General features: G+C 49.0%; 2 protein-coding genes across 8 annotated transcripts in view; one reads left to right on the top strand and one right to left on the bottom strand.

The window, feature by feature from the left end:
* Positions 1-42: 42 nt before the first annotated feature.
* SF3A2 (splicing factor 3a subunit 2) lies at positions 43-11,316 on the bottom strand. Its single transcript, XM_073324248.1, has 9 exons — positions 11,151-11,316; positions 8,600-8,770; positions 6,916-6,987; positions 5,377-5,423; positions 3,877-3,986; positions 2,872-2,921; positions 2,245-2,385; positions 1,580-1,648; positions 43-530 (listed from the first exon to the last, which is right to left on the bottom strand). The coding sequence occupies exons 2-9, from the start codon at positions 8,723-8,725 to the stop codon at positions 195-197; spliced, it is 951 nt and encodes a 316-aa protein (XP_073180349.1). The 5' UTR covers positions 8,726-8,770; positions 11,151-11,316; the 3' UTR covers positions 43-194.
* A 47-nt stretch (positions 11,317-11,363) lies between these two features.
* PLEKHJ1 (pleckstrin homology domain containing J1) overlaps positions 11,364-19,923 on the top strand; it is a 56,155-nt gene continuing 47,595 nt past the window's right edge. For 3 of the 7 annotated variants that reach the window (XR_012156199.1, XR_012156198.1, XM_073324252.1), the window contains exons 1-5: positions 11,366-11,550; positions 13,410-13,477; positions 15,751-15,817; positions 18,445-18,535; positions 19,093-19,156. Coding sequence is in view for 4 of the 7 variants with exons in the window: in XM_073324252.1 (XP_073180353.1) it covers positions 11,457-11,550; positions 13,410-13,477; positions 15,751-15,817; positions 18,445-18,535; positions 19,093-19,156 (384 nt within the window). In the remaining 3 variants the exon portion in view is untranslated. Of the gene's footprint in view, positions 11,551-11,595; positions 11,632-13,409; positions 13,478-15,750; positions 15,818-18,444; positions 18,536-19,092; positions 19,157-19,923 lie in introns of those variants that run through there. The other 4 variants (XR_012156197.1, XM_073324251.1, XM_073324249.1 and 1 more) reach the window with 3 other exon arrangements.

The following is a 19,923-nucleotide window of genomic DNA, read 5'->3' as shown; positions in this document are numbered from 1 at the left end:
ACAACGTTCTTAATCCAAAGAAACAGACGTAGATACAGAAAACAACGTAGAAAGCTTTTTAATGAACCTACAGGATTCTGGCAAAGCTATTAGCATATAAAAAAGGACAAAGATTTCCCTCTGAGCAAATAACGGTTTGTAATTAAACACGAATCAAAAGGAGTCCACTGGGAAAAGAGTCCAGGAGGAGCTTTTCAGTTGGAAGGAGGTGGGGGGGGGATAGTTCCTGGCCCCTCTGTGGGAAGAGGTGGTCTCATCATGGGGGGCAGAGGAGCAGGAGGATGTACCCCAGGACCTGGTGGCAGCTGAGGTGGTGCTGGGGGTGGTACAGGTCCAGAGGGAGGCATGGGTGGCAAGGTCATGCCTCCTGGAGGTGGTGGTGGCGGCGGCATGGAGTCCGGGAGAGGTGGTCGTGGGGGCAAGCCATTCATCAGTGGGGGCGGTGGAGGCCTCTTCACAGCTGGGGGTCCAGGAGGGATGCTCTGGGGAGCTGGGGGCTTCTCCATTTTGAAATGGAACTGAAGGAAAAACTAGGGCAAAAAAACCAGAGACAGATTCAATCAACAAAACAGCTTGGGAACCTCATGAGGTGGCTGTCCTGCCATGTTCTCTCCCAGGACCCCAAGAAACACTGTTAACCATCGAAACATTATGCTTAATGCTTTCAGCCCTAGGTGTCAGATCACATCACACTCAGCCTCTCCATCAACAGACAACCCCTGGGCTTGGACCAAACACAGTCCCACTTCTCATTCTAAATACTCCAAAACACCCTCTTTGGGTTCTGAGTAATCACTAAGCGAGTAGTGATCAATTTAACATCCAATCTCTATTTAGATCACCCCATCCCTGCTCTACTGGGCCCAGCAGTCTCATGTATTTTATATATTAATTATATATACACACACACACTGCATGGGCACATCACCCATATGGCCGCTGGCGCCTGTTAGTGGCGGTGCATGGTGCTGCTATGTATTGGTCCCTTGGGCTGTGCTGCTGCTAAGTCAGTGCATTCCCGGTGAGAAGTTCTGCCTCCTGGACTAGCTTCCCCAAAATGCACTTCAACCTGGAGGGACCTCTTCTATGGGTGAGGAGTTCAGTCTTGATGACCCCTTCAAACCTCCATCTCCCTGCTGAGAATGCCAATAATGGGGCTTATTGAAACTGTGCTTTTGGGTGGTGAACACCTGCCCCTTTAGTAACTCAGATGAGCCAAGGAAGTTCCACGTCACGTGCCAAGGACACGTTAGACAAGTTAGAGAGAAAACGGAACTTTGAGCACAGGATCAAGGAAAGAAGAACTTGAGCACACAATGTCTTTGTGCCCAGTATCCTTAGGAAACTGGATAAATGTAATCAATCAGCCAGACCCATCACCAAGCATTCAACCCACACTGGAGATTGGAGCTCAGAACCTGGTCTTGCGAGAGGCTCAGCAGGCCAGCACTGAGGCTCATCACTGAAGGAACATGAAGTATCAGTACTAGTAACCACTGGCCTATGCTCCTTCCCGATCCCACCCCCATTATCTTTTCACGCCCTCACAAAGAAGTGAGAAAAATGAGCCACCAGCTACCTGTTTGGTTTCTCTGTTCCAGTGGGTCCAAAACTTTCCTTCTGCTTTGTCAATTTCTCTGCTTGGCACCTGTAACAAAAGGAGTAAAGAACTATTATTAGCACCACCAGATTAGCTCCATGGCCCTTTTTTTTTAGCACTAGAGCTGCAAGATAAACAGCTATTCCAGGCTTTTGTGAGATGTGCTCATATCAGACCTTAATAGACAGAGGGGAGGAATTAAGTTGCTTTCATATCTGCCAAGGGCAAGTGTATCGACAGAAAACAGCTCCTCTTAACACCTGCAAAAAAGGACTCGGGAGCAAGGCCCAAAGGGCTCCTTTCTGTGCTAGAGGCAGCCAATTCCTCGGCCGCTCAGATGCCCTGGTTTCCATGCTCTCAGCCGCACACCGCTGTTGATCCCAAAGGGTGGTCCAGGAGTCTGTGCTTCCCCCCCTCTTTCAACACTGCCAACCAAGCCCCCCACATCCACATACACTCGATGGAACAGGTCTACACTGCTCTTTATTCCCACTGTGAGCTCAACAAATGCAGAGTGTGCATGGGGTGGCAGAGAGACCAACATGCAGAAGGTCAGACTAGGTGATCATGGTGGTTTCTTCTGGCCTTAAAGTCTATGAGACACCTTCCCAATCACTATTAGCCAATAAGTCCCTAAATTGTACCTTGAAAGCAATGGTTTCATAGGGCTCTGCTGCCATCAAAAGGTATTGCCAACGTCTGTCTGGGGGCTCAATCCTTTGCTCATATGCAGACATGAACCGATGCCTAGGCATGATGGTTTCAGCAATCTCTGGGTAATCGATCTGTGGGGTGATATTGTAGCATACTCATTCCTCCCTCCTCAGCAAAACACCCCAAGCTATAAAGAAAGGCCAATACATATCCTTCATATGGAGAAGTTAGTACATTTACTGCTGGTGAAAGAAACCAGCTTGACAGCCCTGGTCGCGGATTCCTCCATTCACCCAAATGATAGTTACAGCATCATCAGTAGTACTAGCAGTGAAAGTTTCCCCCAGCACCGGTGCCAATGTGCCAATTCGCAGTCCTACAGAGACCGTCCCTAGGAACAAGAGGGTGGTTCAATCTCCAGGACCCCTTCAATCCTCAGCCCGTGTCAAGAATATGATGATGGCTGGTTTTAATTGAGTGGGAACGTGTCTACCAGGAATGGAGCCAAGACCCACAATGCCAGTCTCTCTTTTCTAATGCATCCTCCTGGGAATTTCCAGCGGAGTAATTCCTTAACCTAGAATCCCTCTGAGAGATGCTCATAAACAGTACCTTACCTGGAAGAGGAGGCTCTGTTGTCCCATTTCTGGATCTCTCTGTTTGGTCACTGTAAGAGAATAACGAATGAGTTCAATACAGCAGTGGTTTCAACCTGGAGTCCTCATACTATGTCTAAGAGGTCCACAAAAGGTTGCCATTACCATAGAACGGTGGTTTTCAACCTGTGGTCCACAGACTACGTCTAAGATTTTCAAAAGGGGTCCGCACCTCCATTCAAAATTTTTAGGGGTGCACAAATGAAAAAAAAAAATTGAAAATTGCAATACAGTATTGAGGCTGGAGTGACACTAATCCTATTTTAGGAACGGATAGTATTGCAAATAGCACCATTCCAGAGAAATACAATTGCGTGAGCATTTGGAGTTTTTTAGTGTTTTTAATACTCTACGTTATTTGATAGCTTTTAACCCAAAGTGTTCAGCTATACATATAGCAACAGTGAAGTGCAGCCACTTCTGGGGCAGAGGCAGAGAACTGGCACACACCACACTGCAAAACAACATGGGGTGGGGGGGACACAAGGGGGACACAAAATGGAAGAAGGAGAAGGGAAGTTTTGGCCAAGAACACAATGACAAAGCCTCATTTTTAGTGCCATGCAATTTTCTTATTTATTTTAATAAAAACGGGTGGGCAAAGTTGATACTACAAATCTCACTAGTGACCCTCAGCATTTGTGGAAAGAAAGGGGGAGACTTATACTCCGAGGAGAGCCTGACTACATCTGATGTTGTCCACCTCCTGCACCGCTGATACTGTAACAGCTGAAAGATCGTGACTACCAACATATTACTGAACAGATCCTTGTTTGACTGCCAGCTGTAAAGAGTCATTCTATGGGAAAACAAAACAATGCAAGGAGAGAGGGACGAGGGCCTATAATTTGTGACCAGATCTGCTAAAAGGCTTATTTATAATTAATACCCACAGCATTGCACTTCAAGCAAACACCAAAGAGCACCAGGTACCCTGATGTAACAGACATGCCAGTCACTAGCTACCTTTATAACCTGGTCGTCCAATTTTCACAAACTTTTTCACTTCCACTTTGACTTTTTCTGGTGCAGGTTGTGCAGGGGCTTCTTTAGCTTCCTTGGCAGCGCGGCGAGCCCTGAAATCAGGACAGGAGACGGTCATCATCTAACTACACGTAGGAACGTCATCCTTTCAATTCAGAGTACTCTCTCCAGCCTTGAAACCCTGCCATCCGTCTCTTCCCAACCCCTTCCCTGATGCAGAGAACTACAGTCCATAAGGCTTTGAATTTGAACCCACCACTGCAACAATGCTGAACCAAGAGCTCCCATGTGCGTCACATTCCACCTAGCACATGAAGCTGCTCCAGCTTGGAGGCTCCTGCCAACTGAATCAAGGGCACTTTTGTTATTTAATTCTGTGGGTGAATTTAGTGCCTGTGAAATTAAGGGCTCACCAGCGCTGGCTTGAGAAGGACATACTGAGGGGAGCCCCAACCCCTCTGCATCAAGCTCTTTATTTGCACTAAATTTTATTTACTTATTTATTTTTAAAGAGATAGTATGGTCTAGACCCAGTACTCCACTCCGTCAATCAAGGTCAACTGTGACCCACAGCTTCCCCTTAGCAAAGGCTGTCAACTGAGGCTCACTGAATAACCTTAAGCTGCATGTGGTGTCTTGACACATGGATTTAAATGCTCTGAACATGAAACGGTATTTATCTAAGGATTTAGACACTACAGTAAGGGAGACTGTATGGCGCCACATTACTGTATTTCTCCTCCCAGAGTTGGAGAACCGAGGCACAGACACTTGCTCAAGGTTACACCTGAAGTCTGTGGCAGGGCAGGGGATTAAACCTGCTCTCCCACATGCCGGGCTAATGCTTTAACGAGTGGGCCACCCTTCTTCTTAGGCTAGCACCCTAAGCCACTGCATTGCTCAGCTCCTTGGAAGTAAGCTTCTAAAACGTCCATCAAACAGCTTATCAAACTTTCACACTCTATGTTCAAATCCCCCACCCTCATGAGCTTTTGCTCACTTTCAGAATGCCCTAAAGAAAGTTATTTTTGTACTCCAGAAGTCCCATAACTTACTTTGTCAGGTCATAGAATTAGACACCATATAGATCACAAACGTTCCATGCCTGCTGTTCCTTACAATATATTTGTATTTTAGTGATGTCAGGTACAATGTGTTTTTGTGTAATGGCTTCCCAGATATTCCTCACCATCAGCAGCAGCCACCTTGTGTTCAGCCACTTTAATCACTCAATACATAAGAATAAGACATGAGACTGAGAATAAGAACTACTTACTGGGCTGCACCCAGGGAAAGAGGGAAGCTTAAAAACCAAACTGGACTGTTTCACCTCCTGCATACAGCAAAACTAATTTTGCTCTCTGATTTCTACTGCAAATGGGAATGAAGTATTTGTTAAAACTTATACCCAGTACATATTAAAGAGTGACTATGTATTTTAAAATGTCCAGAGACTGGAAAATGCTGCAGTTAAGAACTTACAAATTGGTCTGATGCTTTTTCCCCTGGGTGTGTGCTAAATAGCTTCCCTGCAACAAAACAAGACATAAGAAAATTAAATATGACAGTAAGCTGAGAGGTATCCAACTGTCACAGATGAAATACTACTGGGAGTTAACCTGTCCTGTGAAGGAAGCTCTAAGAAACACTGACATTTTAACCCTTACAGCACAAAGGGAAAATTTATTCCTCCTCATAATTACACCGAGGAACTGGAAAATCTATTTTTTTATTCAGGGCCTCATCCATCCCTTCCACCAACCCAACTCTCAACCACCAATCCCTTCCTCTCTTACATGTCCCAACCCTCCACTTCCTTACCTCTCAACCCACATTGGGAGGTCTCGCCCATTTTCCACTCCCACACACCCAATGGTCAGTTCAGGAACTGGCAGTCGGGTAACAGACCTCACAGGGAGTAGTGGAGGGATTTTGACAGTGGGGCTGTGGGGTGGTACTTTCTTCAGACAAGAGTCTGGATCTACTACTCTCTCCCCATGAAAACCAACCTCAATTCATATAATTATGCTCCTTCTCCTAGCTCTTACAAAGAAACCGTCAAGTTAATTTTCTTTTTTTTTCTTAAATAAAAAGACATCTTTAAGGTACTTTTAAACTAGGTAGATTATTAAAAGTGAAATAATATGAAATGGCAAATTTACTTATTTTGTTTCAGTTTCTCAGCAACCACTTTCTAGCTTTCCTGCACTAGCTTTGTGCTGTGGCGCATTGCAAACACAGTCTATGTTTTTTCAGCCTAATCAAACCTTACCATTGGTTTTTTTAATTTTTAACTCATGGATACATTTCTACTGGTCTTAGGTACTGTAAGAATCTTTTGTCACAAAGTGAAATTCAGGGACAAGTTCTATCCAATGTCCTCCAAAACAAAACAAAAAATAGCCAGTTTGTAGGAGTCATCCCCTTGGAAATCAGACCATCTCTAAGGGGTTACATCTGAAGACAGCAGAACTGTGTGTCTATTATACTCAACAGCAGAGTAGACAGAAGACCTAAAGACATTCATTCAAGCTTGATGAATGATTGAATTTGACCCACTGGAAGTTTATTCAAATACACACCCAACACAAGAACAGTTTGGATTAGTTCAAAGGAAAGTCCTTTTAAACAGAACTGCTCTGAAGCGGAGCTCACATTAACAAGTAACGCTGAGACAGCATAATATGAAAAGATATCAATTTAGGAAATTCCTGAGAGGTAGCTAACATTTTATTGCTTTGAAGATGGATGCCAGTTTCTGTGCTATTCTTGGATCTGCTCCCTAATAATGTTCATATTTAGGGTCCCCTTAATGTCAACCCCATATTTTGTATGGCAGAAGAATTTGCATTGAATAATGTGTAGAACGTGCACAAAACCAGAGCACCCGATTTACAGCATAAGTTTAAATGTGCTTTACTCTCACTGCCCCCACACGCTCTGAATCAAAGTTGCCAGAACCCGATGCACCTCTAGAACAGTGGTTTTCCACTAAGATCAACAGGCAGATGCTCAACTCACCTCATTGTTGTGCAGCGTTAGGCAGAGTTTGCATTCATAAGAACCCAAGTGATTTTTCATAAAATAAGGATCCTAAGGAGAGGATAAGAGAACAAGAACTGAATGAGAGAAGTCACATGCAAATATCAGCAATCTGCACTACACTGAATTTTCAGACAAAGGTAATTAGTATATATACAGCAAGATCGTTCCTGGACTGGAGAGAGGAATCTTAGGCTCATTGATTTCAATTATGAGACTAACATTCCTTTCAAAAGGATTAAAAAACAATGTATTTGTTAAGCATCAACTGCATGTTTCATGCTGTACAAATGGCAATGGGAAAGTATGGTCCTGTCCAGAGAAGTCTGCAATCAAAGTAGATATACTGTTGATATGATCAAATGACAGTGTTTCAGTTCTATCTTTAAAATCCCTCCTAATGAGGAGGGCACCAGAAGTATTTCATTCCCATGCATAATTCTCCACTAAGGCCCTGACCCCACAAGCTACTTCCTGGGGGTAGACTCTGAACATGAACAGAGCTCCACTGATTTCAATGGGGCGCTGCATGGACAGTCTACCTGCACATCACAACATGCAGAATTAGGGCCTAAATAAGCACTCTGCAATGATTTAATGCAAACTATAATAATCTTAATAACCAAGTGCTCGTAAGTGGGATAGTCACTAGAATTCTTAGGTTAGGCACCTTCTTTCGCTCTTGCTATTTACTCATTAAATACAGCAGTCAAAGAGGGTCTCCTCCCAGATTTTAGGGAAGGGTAGAAGCAGAAAAAGTGGGAGAAAATAGATGGCTTTAAAATGTTGATTTTGGTTACTCTAGACCAAGGACGGAAAGTCTTTGCAGGGAATACAGTGAGGGAAAAAATAAGAGTGTAATCTGGGCCTCCATCTTTTAAGGTTTTGGGGGAAAATTCTGAAATTTTAGTTGTCCTTCACAACAGGTCAGAAGATCAGAATTCTCTCTCTCTAATTCCTGGTCCAAGATCACCACTTAGAAAAAGATTGTTGGCTCTGGCAGAGTTTTACAGCTCTGAACAAATCACATCTAGCATCTTTAAGTTGCATCATACTGGACTTTAAAGTCAATGACATCATTCTGATTACAGTCTTGCATTATTTCATATCACTTTCAAGACTGACTTGATTTTAGTTTTATATTTTTCAGAAAACGGGAACCCCAGTTTTTGGATCTAACTCTAAGCTTGTGAGGTAACACCCACTGAACAACCATATCAGATCAGAACTAGGAGAGGGCTGGGGTATGGGTGAGAAAGAAAAGAGGATTATTAGAAAAAATCATGGCACTAATTTTAAAGATCCACTATCACATAATCTGAAAGGCCAACACCTCAACTTTCCATTGATACACAGGAGTCATATTTAGCCCCAGTAGTCTGAAGGATAATACACATGAAACTACAACTGATCCTTCAGTCTAATAGTGGGTTCTTTTTTGGTACTGACCTTGGCCTGAATATAGCAAGTCCTGGAATTTGGCACAGTGTAATACTCATTCCCTGTGACCATTTATATATTACTTCTTTAAAAGTTGAAATCCATTTTTATTTTAAAATAGTTTCTTGATCACCTGTTCAGTTTATGGCAATCCTGTAACATCTCTTTGGTGAGAGTCAATAGGTCTACCTCTCTTTATGTACATAATGAGATCAAAGTTCACCTTGTTGATGTCAATAGTTTCCAAAGCCAGCTGCCGAAGCCTCTCTCTGCGGTCTCGGTTACTTTCCGAAGATGAGGCTACGCCTCCACTCCCAGTTTTACCTCCAGGGCGATGTTGAAAATCCATGATTGGGGCTTTTGCACTTCAAGTGACTTAGGTGAGAAAAGGAGTCTGGGAAAAATAAAGAGTACAATTCACAGTGAGTCGTTATTTAAAGGCTACACTATGTTCCTTCATTGGCAGCTGGATTGCAGAAAGCCCAATGGAAGCAGTCAAGTGTTGATGGGACTCTGGTTGAATTTCATCCCCTGCCATGTTCAGTCCAGATTCCAGAGCAGCCTTTGAATAAGGTAGGAACCAATTCTCCTGCTACCAAATTCCCCAAGATCTGCTAGCAGGCTCTCTCCCACCCAACCTGCCCACCAAGTTTTCCAACCTAATTTCTCCAGCATAAACCCCATGTCTACAGACCGACTCTCATAAGAAGCCCGCTGGCTGCTATGCGCCATAGGAAGTGATGCAGGATCAGAATCAGCACCCTCAAACAGCACTAGCTCACCTAATACAATGGCTCGATGGGAGCCTTGGGCAGTTTCACGGGTGATTTCATTTTCCTGGCTACTTTTACATATTTTTCTCCGTTTCAAGATTCTGCACTTTTGCCTGAGATATTTAATAGACTCACGAATCAGGCAAAAATGTTTGAAAGCTACTAGTTAATGAGCGGGCATGTCTACTGGCTCAGATCTATGTTGTAAAAGTTGGACACGTAACACAACTGGAAATTCAGCATGGCTACAAATCATTGATTATTTGCAGTAAGTACTGTATCTTGCATTGCCACTTCAAGTATTTTATACATAAAAGAACCAAACGATACAAGAACTAAACAATAAGCAGAAAAATACTGCACATCAACTAAAAGCAAATTGGGGCAGACACCATGTCAGCAGAGGTGTTTGTACACTGCTACTGGAGGCGTCAAAGGATTGGTCCTGAGTGGGGCCTGCACAAGAACATAATAATTCTCATTAAGAGCAGTTTACTGTGAGTACGTTGACTGTTAGCATTGCACCAATGAACATGCTTATTTTTGAGGTGCATAAGTGGCCACAGCATACATGTTAAAAGCACAGAGTTATCTAGGATTTTCAAAACACAGTCTCTGAGGCTCAGATCTGCTCCTGAAGGCAAGCTAGGAAGCTACAGGAGGTGCGGCCTCAGCTTTAGAGAACAGCCACTGGACTTGAGCAGCATTTTGAAGACAGAAAGAAACCGAGTACTTGTGGCACCTTAGAGACTAACCAATTTATTTGAGCATAAGCTTTCATGAGCTACAGCTCACTTCATCGGAAGTGAGCTGTAGCTCATGAAAGCTTATGCTCAAATAAATTGGTTAGTCTCTAAGGTGCCACAAGTCCTCCTTTTCTTTTTGCGAATACAGACTAACACGGCTGTTACTCTGAAACCTGTCATTTTGAAGACAGAGGCTGGACTGTCAGAGTTGCTGAGCGACCACAGCTCCTGCTGGGCCATGTAGGATTTGGAGCAGGGGCTGCTCATTCCCCCTGAAAACCAGAAGCAAAACGTGGCCTTTACTTTTCAGAAGGAATGACCGACTTTTGCCCCAAATCCCATACAGCCCCCATTCCTCTCGAGTTCAGCGAGGGGACAACAAGCCTCCCATGAATGTCCTGCCCGTCCGCCTGCCATGTGGTCTCAAGGCCCCGCAGCCCCAACACAGGACTGGGCTCTCCTGTCCCAGCACCATCCTGCTTCATCACGGCAGAGACTCAACGGCCTCTCAGAACAACGCCCCGGCCAGGCCCGGGAACCCCCTCCATCCCCCGCGCTCCTCCCGGCCAGGCCCGGGAACCCCCCCTTCCTCCCCCCCCCGCTCAGGACTGGGAACCCCCCCTCCTCGCCCCCCGCTTCCCCCCCCCGGCCAGGACCGGGAACCCCCCCCTCCTCCCCGCCCCCCGCTTCCCCCCCCAGCCAGGACCGGGAACCCCCCTCCTCCTCCTCGCCCCCCGCTTCCCCCCCCAGCCAGGACCGGGAACCCCCCTCCTCCTCCTCGCCCCCCGCTTCCCCCCCCCGGCCAGGACCGGGAACCCCCCTCCTCCTCCTCCTCCTCCCCGATTCCCCCCCCGGCCAGGACCGGGAACCCCCCCTCCTCCTCCTCGCCCCCCGCTTCCCCCCCCCGGCCGGGACCGGGACCCCCCCTCCGCCTCCTCCCCGCCCCCCGCTTCCCCCCCCAGCCAGGACCGGGAACCCCCCCCCTCCTCCCCGCCCCCCGCTTCCCCCCCCAGCCAGGACCGGGAACCCCCCCCTCCTCCTCGCCCCCCGCTTCCCCCCCCGGCCGGGACCGGGACCGGGACCCCCCCTCCTCCTCCCCCCCCTGGAAAGGCCCAGGAACGCCCCCCTTCCTCCCCGCTCCCCCCGCGGCCAGGCCCGGGAACCCCCCCTGCGACCCGCCAACCCAACTCGCCCCTAGACCTCCCCCCGGCAACAAGGCCCCAGACCCCGCCCCGCGACGCAGAGGGCAGCTCACGTTTCACCCCGAGGCCTACGATGTTTCCTCGCCGCAGCCCCCCGCCGCCGCCGCCGCCGCCGCTCGCGCCTCCTCTCAGGTCCGCCCGAGAGACCCCCCCCTCCTCCTGCGCGAGCGGACGGGGAAGACGGCACTTCCGGCTGCGGGGGAAGCGCATCCGGTTCGCCACGGGGGTCACGAGAGACAAAAGGCTTCCGGGTTCGGGGCGGGGCCAGGCGCTTCCGCGTTGGGGGGGGCGGGGAGCGGCTCGCTTGGCCCCCGCAGGTGCGCGCGCCCGGGGCCGGGGGATGCGGCGGGGGCCTCGCGATGCGCTACAGCGAGCGGGAGCTGCTGTCCCTGTCCCGGCAGCCGGCGGAGAAGGCGGCGGAGATCCTGATGCGGGTGCCCAAGAAGGGGAGCGGTGAGGGAGCGGAGCCGCCGGGGCGGGGCGGGGCGGGGCGGGGCTGGGGGGAATAACCGGTGGGGCAGAGCCAGGACCAAAGTGTGTGTGTGTGGTGGGGGGGTGGGTGTGTGTGGTGGGGGGTGTGTGGGGGTGTGTGTGTGGGGGGGGTGTGGTGGGGGGGGTGGGGGGGTGTGTGTGTGGGGGGGTGTGGTGGGGGTGGGTGTGTGTGTGTGTGGTGGTGGGGGGTGTGTGTGTGTGTGTGTGTGTGTGGTGGGGGGGTGGGTGTGTGTGGTGGGGGGGGTGGGGGGGTGTGTGGGGGTGTGTGTGTGGTGGGGGGGGTGGGGGGGTGTGTGGGGGTGTGTGTGTGGGGGGGGGTGTGGTGGGGGGGGTGGGGGGTGTGTGTGTGGGGGGGGGTGTGGTGGGGGGGGTGGGGGGGTGTGTGTGGGGGGGGGTGTGGTGGGGGTGGGTGTGTGTGTGTGTGGTGGTGGGGGGTGTGTGTGTGTGTGTGTGTGTGTGGTGGGGGGGGTGGGGGGGGTGTGGTGGGGGGGGGGTGTGGTGGGGGGGGTGGGGGGGTGTGGTGGGGGGGTGTGTGTGTGGGGGTGTGTGTGTGTGTGGTGGGGGTGTGTGTGTGTGTGGTGGGGGTGTGTGTGGTGGGGGTGTGTGTGGTGGGGGTGTGTGTGTGTGTGGTGGGGGTGTGTGTGGTGGGGGTGTGTGTGTGTGTGGTGGGGGGGGTGGGTGGGTGTGGTGGTGGGGGGGGTGGGTGTGTGGGGGTGTGTGTGTGTGTGTGTGTGGTGGGGGGGGGTGTGTGTGTGGTGGGGGGGGGGTGTGTGTGTGGTGGGGGGGGGGTGTGTGTGTGGTGGGGGGGGGTGTGTGTGTGGTGGGGGGGGGGTGTGTGTGTGTGTGTGGTGGGGGTGTGTGTGTGTGTGTGTGTGGTGGGGGGGGTGTGTGTGTGTGTGTGTGGTGGGGGGGTGTGTGTGTGTGTGTGTGTGGTGGGGGGGTGGGGGTGTGTGTGTGGGGGGGGGGTGTGGGGAATTAAGTGGGGGGGGCATGAGGGGGAAGAGCCCGGGGGTGGGCCAGGGCCTGAGGGGTGTTGGGTGAGCCATAAGGGTGGGGGAAGGGGTTGGGAAGGCAGGGGGTGCCCATGTCTGGTGGAAGGGGGCTCTTTCGTGGGGAGTGGGGATCAACTTCCCCCACCCAGGAGACCGTTATTAGCAAACACCCCCACACACACACACACACACACACAGTTGAAGCCATCTCTTTACCCTTCCTCCTCCCCGGGCCGCTCCGTTGAGCCCCCTGCACTGTGCATATCCCTGTGGGGATATCGGGGACCGTGTGGGTGCTTTCCCTGAGAGAGGCGTTTGTGCTGGTATCTCCACCCCTGAGTTCTTCTCCTCGCTCCCCATGGGGAGGGGGTGCACGTGGGTGGGCTGCCTCCCTCCGCCCTGCAGGCGGCTGCCTTTCTGTGGCCTGCCACGTACAGCTGGTGGCATGCATTAGGATCCTACCAGTTGGGAGCTGCTATGGAAGCATGCGTGATTATAGTTTTATAATTCATCAGTGACGTCTTAGCCAAGGCTGGCGAGTCCGGGATGGACTCAAGATTGCTTGAGGTGTGGTCACCAAAGAGCTGTTCAAGTGAGAATTAAATGCCAGAAGCCGCTTACAATAAGCAGTGGTGATTTAAATTCTAATGGAGCTGCCTCATAGGGTTCATTTAATCTGCAAGGCAGAGATGCAGCCTAGCAGCACATTGCTGTGTAGCAGTGAGGGTGGAATGGGCCTGTCTCTTCCCTTCCCAAACAGCTCCAGCTCTCCGTCCTCCACTTCTGAATTCTCAGACTTCACTTCTGAATGCTCTCTTTTCTTTGCAGTGCTGAAAAAACGCCTCGTGAAGCTTGTTGTCAACTTTCTCTTCTACTTCCGAACAGATGAAGCAGAGGTATGGAAATAACCTGCGGCAAACTGGCTGCGTGTGCTGGTTAGAGCTGGTGTCACAGGAACCTGCCTTATTATTTAATGTGTTTATTACACCAGTGTCTAAGAACCAACCAAGAGTAAAATCCCATTTTGCTAGGCACTGTACTAACACAGAGTAATAGATGGCCCATGCCCTGAAGAACGTACAATTGAAATAGTCATGATGTGATGTTCGCTGTTGGTGTTTGACAAACATTATGAAACCTCTGCTTGGCCTAGGTCTGATAAGTAACCACTGTGCTACCCAACCCTGGCCACTGTGTTTCTCGTGCTATGGTCCAAAAACGATCTCTGAAACACAATCATTGCCATGCTTTTGTGCAGGACTGCAATTCATGTATGTGAAACTAGTGAGGTGGATTTTAAATTTAGACTAATCCCCTACCAATGGAACTGGGATTCCTTTGTAAACAATGCCTGCATCATTGCCTATGTGCCAGACCTGGTAAAAGTAAAAAGAAAATCCTGAAGCAATGTAATAGCTGTGTTTTATTAATATTCCTTACTTGGACCTTTATAAGTCTGGTTGTTAGAGCAGAGGAATTGAGAGCTGAAGACTCCTGTGTTCTGTTCCTGCAAATGACTTGATGCGTGTCCTTGAGCAAGTCATTTGATCGATCTTTACATTTGTTTCCTCATTGGTGGTAATAAAACCCACTTTATAAAGTGCTTGGATATAAGATGCATGATGAGTGCAGCGTGGCATTGTTGTTTCTATGCCATTTAACAATCTTGAAGACAAGGTTTTGGGGGTGATGTTTTTGTAGTTTGTGCCAATCACAAATACATGTGACCCTAAGGGTATGTCTACACTACCCGCTGGATCAGCAGACAGCGATCGATCCAGCGGGGATCGATTTATCATTGCGTAACTTAGATTGATTTTTCTCCCTTCCTCCCAGCCCCCCCAGCGTAGACCAGGGCTAAGAATCCTTGCACTCTCACTTTAGGATATTCTCTCCTTCTTATCTATCTCCTCTGAGAGTCACAATCACAGGATCTGGCCAAGAAGATGCCACACTTCACAATCATGCTTGGGTGATTGTGAAATCGTGTTAGAGCTCTGACTGCCTGAGACTAGAGGCCAGTGCCAGCAGCAGATTTCCCTCCACCTCTGCTTACGTGATTTTGGCTGCTTCTGCTAATTGTCCTGGCCATTAGAAACTATAAATATTTCCCTTTGTGTTTAGGGGTAGATGATCCAAAATGGTCCAAAAATAGTTTGTAAGCTTAGAGTAATGTGTGCTGAAGGGATACTTAGCCATGATACAAATAACACCTTTTATTAAAACTGAGTTGATTTTAAAAAAAAATCTTTGCTCTCTCTTCTGTTTGTTTGTCTCTTGCATTTCATTCAGCCTGGACAAAGAATAGAATAGTCAGTTTCACTTTTGTTTATACTTAGCTTTGCTCTCTGGTTGCTCATGCCCTATATATATATATATGCACCAATATATAAGTTGCAAATTTTGCAGGTGAAATTCATTTGTTTAAAATAAACTGTTTTAAAATAAATGTAATTGTTTGAATGCCCTGACGCATTCCATTAGTCTTCTGCAAAGTCTCACGCTTTTTCTTTACCAAACCTAAATTTGGATTTCAGTTTGTCCTGCTGCAGCTTCCAGCCAAACTTGCTCTGCAGACTCGATTCTGGAGAACTAGAAATAAACTTTTACCTTCACCTCTCTTTGGGCAGATCACTGAGCTGTTTGTTAAAGCACCAAAATGATACTGAGCAAATATAAATGCCCAAAGCACTGTACAAATACTAATCAGCACAAAATATATTTATACAGTGCAGCCTGGCTGCAGAGATAAAGAAATTGGCTGCCTAAAGAACACTCCACGTTAAACTCACTCAGTTCTATTCTGGTTACGATGCCTTCCCTGAAGTCCATCCCTCAGTAGTTTTTGTGGTTTATCAGTGTCTTTCTATCTTTAAAAATATTTTTGCTTGCTTGAGTTGCTGTGAAAGCCCTGCTATAGCAAACTAGACATGAGAAACCGTGAAAGAACTGTGACTATCTAGCTAGTACCAAAGAACTAAAATACCTTAGGAAATGTAGTTTCTGCACTAGCATCTCTTCAGTTATATCTTTCTCTCACGAATCAGTCACTGTATCCCCCACATCACTCTCAGTGTTCCCTTTCTCAAGACGATGTCTTGCATGTTTATAGAACTGGCTGAACAATGGGGAGGGGTGTCTTAAACCTTCTCTTTGGGTTTCTTTCTAGCCAATTGGAGCTTTGCTGCTGGAACACTGTAGAATCACCAAAGAAGAGGAGAATGTCTTTTCAATCAGTGAGTTTTGGATAAAGATTCTCATGAATTTCACTCTCCTTAAAATGTGGTGTGTAACTTTTTCCTTCTCAGTCAAGTGTTGAAAGGGCAAGTGTAAACATTTCTGGAGTCAGCTTATGTACCGTATTGTGGGGGGATGTCAGATCCCAAATGGGACAGAGGCAGTACTTGAAAGGGGAGACGCTTAAGGAAAACCCTGGGTGTTGTAGGAAGTGGTGTTGGGGATTCAATAGAGGCCCCTCTTCCCTCTCTGTACTGCATCATTGCCACTTTGTGGTATAATTACTGCGTTTCTGAAGAGGCGGTCTCATGGCTGAGGTGTGAAAACCAAGACCCTGTCTCACGTTTTGTCAGTCAGGACGCTAGCTCTGGTGCCCTGGACAAATGATATATTTTGTCTCTTGGCTCCCCCTTGTATTATCAATAGGCTTTTCAGTAAGAATTTTCAGTTCTTCACTCCCTCTCCTAAGCTGCGATACAGTGATGCTGTGTGCTAAGTAGCTGCTGTGCTCTGTCCCAGAGGTGGCTGCATTCACTGCTGGCTGAAGTGATCCCTGAGTGCAGTTTGTAGAGCTTGGTGGGATAAAAGGAGAAGTGGAAGCGTATGAATTGTTAAACACCAGTGGAAGAAATTCTCATCTGGGAAGACTGGATATTGACACATTGCTGCATCTAGGCTCTTTCTTTCTGGTAAAAATAAAATGAAGAGGCTCAGATAAAGTACTTGTCAGGGCTGTCCTATTCCCGGTACTCCCGCCATGCTGTTTGGCCTTGTGTCGATAGCAGTGGCTCCAGCTGGCTCGTGGCCTGTTGTCCTTTGTAAGCAGCCTTTCATCCAACAAGCAATCATTGTGCAAATGGTATGTGGCAAAAATAACAGGATGTTTCCTCCAAGGCCATCCCCATATCTGTTGGCCTGGCTGTCGGCGCAGCTGCTTCAATGTGCGGAGCCTTCAGTCCCTGCTTGCTGGAATGGAGGCAAACTCCCACGGTCTCCGCTGGACCTTCTTGAAACAGTGTGCCTACAGAGAGCTGCCTGGGCACCAGCCTGCCGCCTGAATTCCTGCTGCTCTGGGGCCTTCCCGGCCCCTCAGCAGAGCAGTAACCTTGGGACATGAGCTTTCTGCTAAAAGGTGCTGGCTTGGCAGCCCGAGAGACCGGAGTCTTGTATCCCTTGAATGGGTACAGCAAGGGCACTGCTAGCTTCCCATGCCATCCCAACAAGGTGTCTCCTGCTCCGGAAAGATCACCTCCCAGGGCGACAGGCGAGTTTACTCAGCCTACCAACAAAATGGGGCAATTAGTGGTGGCTTTTGTGATGGTCACGCTCATGAGACCCATCAAAGCTCCCTTCGCATGAACTAATGATGAGCCAGCAGCTCTCACTGCTGTCCTGGGCCGGAGTCTGTCAGGTGCTCTGAAAGTGACAGATTATTGCAGCCTATTGCCACCCCACTGAGCCATCCAGCCCTTCCCTGCCATCCCACTGGAATGACTGTCACAGACTCCAGCTATCCCAAAGCTCTGCACAGCAGCACAACAGACTGCAGGTCAGCAACAAAGCAGACCAAGGTGGCGGTTCCTTCCCTCAGACGTTTGCCTGCACTGCTTCGCATAGAGGTGGCCCTCTTTGAGAACTGAAGTGTTTGACCAGGACACTGAGCCTAATTCCAACTTGTTCAGCTATGTTCTCCCTTGTTAGGTTCCCTGCTGAAGCTTTGAGATGTGGTGCTTTTTGCTGCCTCTCCTGAAATTTGGTGTGGTTTAAACAGCTGCCCTGTTCCATCCCAGAGGTGGCTGCATTGCAATGATGCATGAGCTGATTCCTTTGTGTATCCTTCATATAGCTCTGTGGTAGGGTGTCTTTTGGGATGAAAGGTACAAATAGATCATAGAATCTCAGGGTTGGAAGGGACCTCAGGAGGTCATCTAGGCCAACCCCCTGCTCAAAGCAGGACCAATCCCCAATTTTTGGCCCAGATCCCTAAATGGCCCCCTCAAGGATTGAACTCACAACCCTGGGTTTACCAGGCCAACGCTCAAACCACTGAGCTGTCCCTCTCAGCATGAGCCATTGTAAATGTGCATTAAGAGGGAGATGAGCCCCTTTCACTGGGTCTGTGCCACTTTCGATGGACAGTTGCTGGCAGTGACCTTTCCCCAGTTGGCTGCTGTGTAACTTTTCCAAGAGAATAAAATGACTGGGGGTTACTGGGCTGTGCCCATGACAAACCATGTTACTGGGTGCTGCAGCCGCTGGCTTTCCTGGGGGCGGGGTTCACAGCAGCTCTGCCCCAAACTGCCCCGTCAGGATTTGAAAGCAACTGACTAAAGCTTTAGTCCCACTGCAAAGTGTGTGACTGGGAGGCTGGGTGTGTCCCGTGGGGCAGTGCTTCTGAGGCCATGCTATACAAGGGGCTTGAGTGAGGAGATGATGGGGAGAGAAAGGGGGCTGGGGCCTGGTCCTACTAATTTCTGCTAGTGGATCTCCTGCCCTTTTTAAATAAATAAAAGGATAGTTGTGGCCTGACACAGGCGAAGGGGTCACTGGTGTTGAGGAACTCGTAGTGACACCTGCTGGTGGGTGAGGGAGCATTTCTCAGCCATCCATTCCTTGTCCCCGGCAGGTTTCATTGAGGAGCCAGACAGGAAATACTCCTTTGAATGTGACACTGAGGAGCAATGCCAGGAGTGGATTGAGGCTCTCCGAAGAGCCAGGTAGGGCAGCCGGTTGGGCGGGGGGAGCTTCTCCACCATTGCACTGTTCTCGTGTTCTGGAGAACACAGCTCAGCCCTGGGTGTGCCCCACTGGACTTGGGCGGAGAAGAGGGAGCTCGCTTGGCAGCAAGCAGCACCAGGAGCTCTCTGCCCAGTGCAGTAGAGACATCTCTTGTATGTCATTATCTTGGTCGCTGAATAGGGAATTGTTCCTGGGCCTGGACTGATCCTTCACATGCTGTTTGGTGGCTTCCCTGATCACGGCCTCTGGCACTGCACTAGGAAAACTGGCGCCTGAGCTCTGTGGAGAGACGACTATAGGAAGCCACAAGGCGCATTCGCTCTGTTGACAAGGGTGGGACGGTGGCTGTAGCCAACGGTCCTTTGCCGTGGCCCGTGGGGGAAATGCCCACTGGCCATCTAGCATAGTCTGCCCCATCCCCACGAGCACTGCTGCAAGAATGTTCACCGGTGCTAGAGCAGAGACCTTCTACAGGGCTCTGAGCAGCATGCGAAATAGATCCCCTCGATTCAGCTAGACACTCCTCGTCTTACAGCTACGAGTTCATGAGAAGAAGTTTGATTTTCTATCGGAATGAGATTCAGAAGATGACAGGGAAGGTGAGTGTCTCTGATTTATCATCCGCTAGCCCCTTTCCTTCCATTAAGGCCAGGAATAGTCAGTCCCTAGGGAGAGGTGGGGGGGTTGCTGCCTGGTTTATACCAGGAGAGAATTGGAGCAACCAGAACTGTGTGAGGTTGTTGTTGTTTTTTCCCCCCTTGGGCTTGTTGCAGCCCCTGGGAAAGAGCAACCCCTTAATAACTTAGTTCTTGAAACCATCGGTGTCAGAGCTTCCAATCGGTTTTAAGGAACCTGCCTGCACCCAAGGTTGCTGTACAGACTGCGGCAGCAATGGCCCATTTAACTTCATGCCTCCAGCTGGGGAACCTCTAGTGCAGGTCAGGTTAGATCCTGCTCGGTGCAGTGGCACTGGTGTGTGGGGGTGGCTGGGACTCTGTCCTTCAGGGGCTTGGGACTCAGGTGAAGTACCTGCCTATGCAATGCCAAGTGCTTACAGCATGTCGTGCCATGTCTTCTATGGGGCTTGCTGTGAAGCAGGCGTGTAATTGTCCTGATGCCCAGTTCTCATCTGGCAGAGCTCTTACTAATTTAACACTGATGAATGTTTGAACCTGGCAAAATCAGGCAAGGGCTATGTAACATCCCTGCACCCTTCTGCCTGTGCAGGCATGGGCTTCCCCCACCTCTGCCCTGCTCCTGCTTTCTAACGGAGAGACTAGCAAGCCATAGGGTGACTGTGTAACACCAGCACACACACTTCTGTACTAGGATGGCTAAAAACCAACCCACATAACTGACTGTCTTA

Source organism: Lepidochelys kempii, chromosome 25 (assembly GCF_965140265.1).
Source record: "Lepidochelys kempii isolate rLepKem1 chromosome 25, rLepKem1.hap2, whole genome shotgun sequence".
Lineage (NCBI taxonomy): Eukaryota > Metazoa > Chordata > Testudines > Cheloniidae > Lepidochelys > Lepidochelys kempii.
Note: the sequence above shows the minus strand (reverse complement) of the source record. Positions and strands in the feature narration are given on the sequence as shown.

Bases quoted from the DNA above. Each gene is read 5' to 3' on its own strand.
- SF3A2 (XM_073324248.1), bottom strand. From the start codon at position 8,725: ATGGATTTTCAACATCGCCCTGGAGGTAAAACTGGGAGTGGAGGCGTA. The intron at 2,386-2,871 runs GTAAGGTACTGT...ATCACCCCACAG, and splicing joins AACAGAGCCTCCTCTTCCAG to ATCGATTACCCAGAGATTGC. The intron at 1,649-2,244 runs GTACAATTTAGG...CTTTTGTTACAG, and splicing joins ATGAAACCATTGCTTTCAAG to GTGCCAAGCAGAGAAATTGA.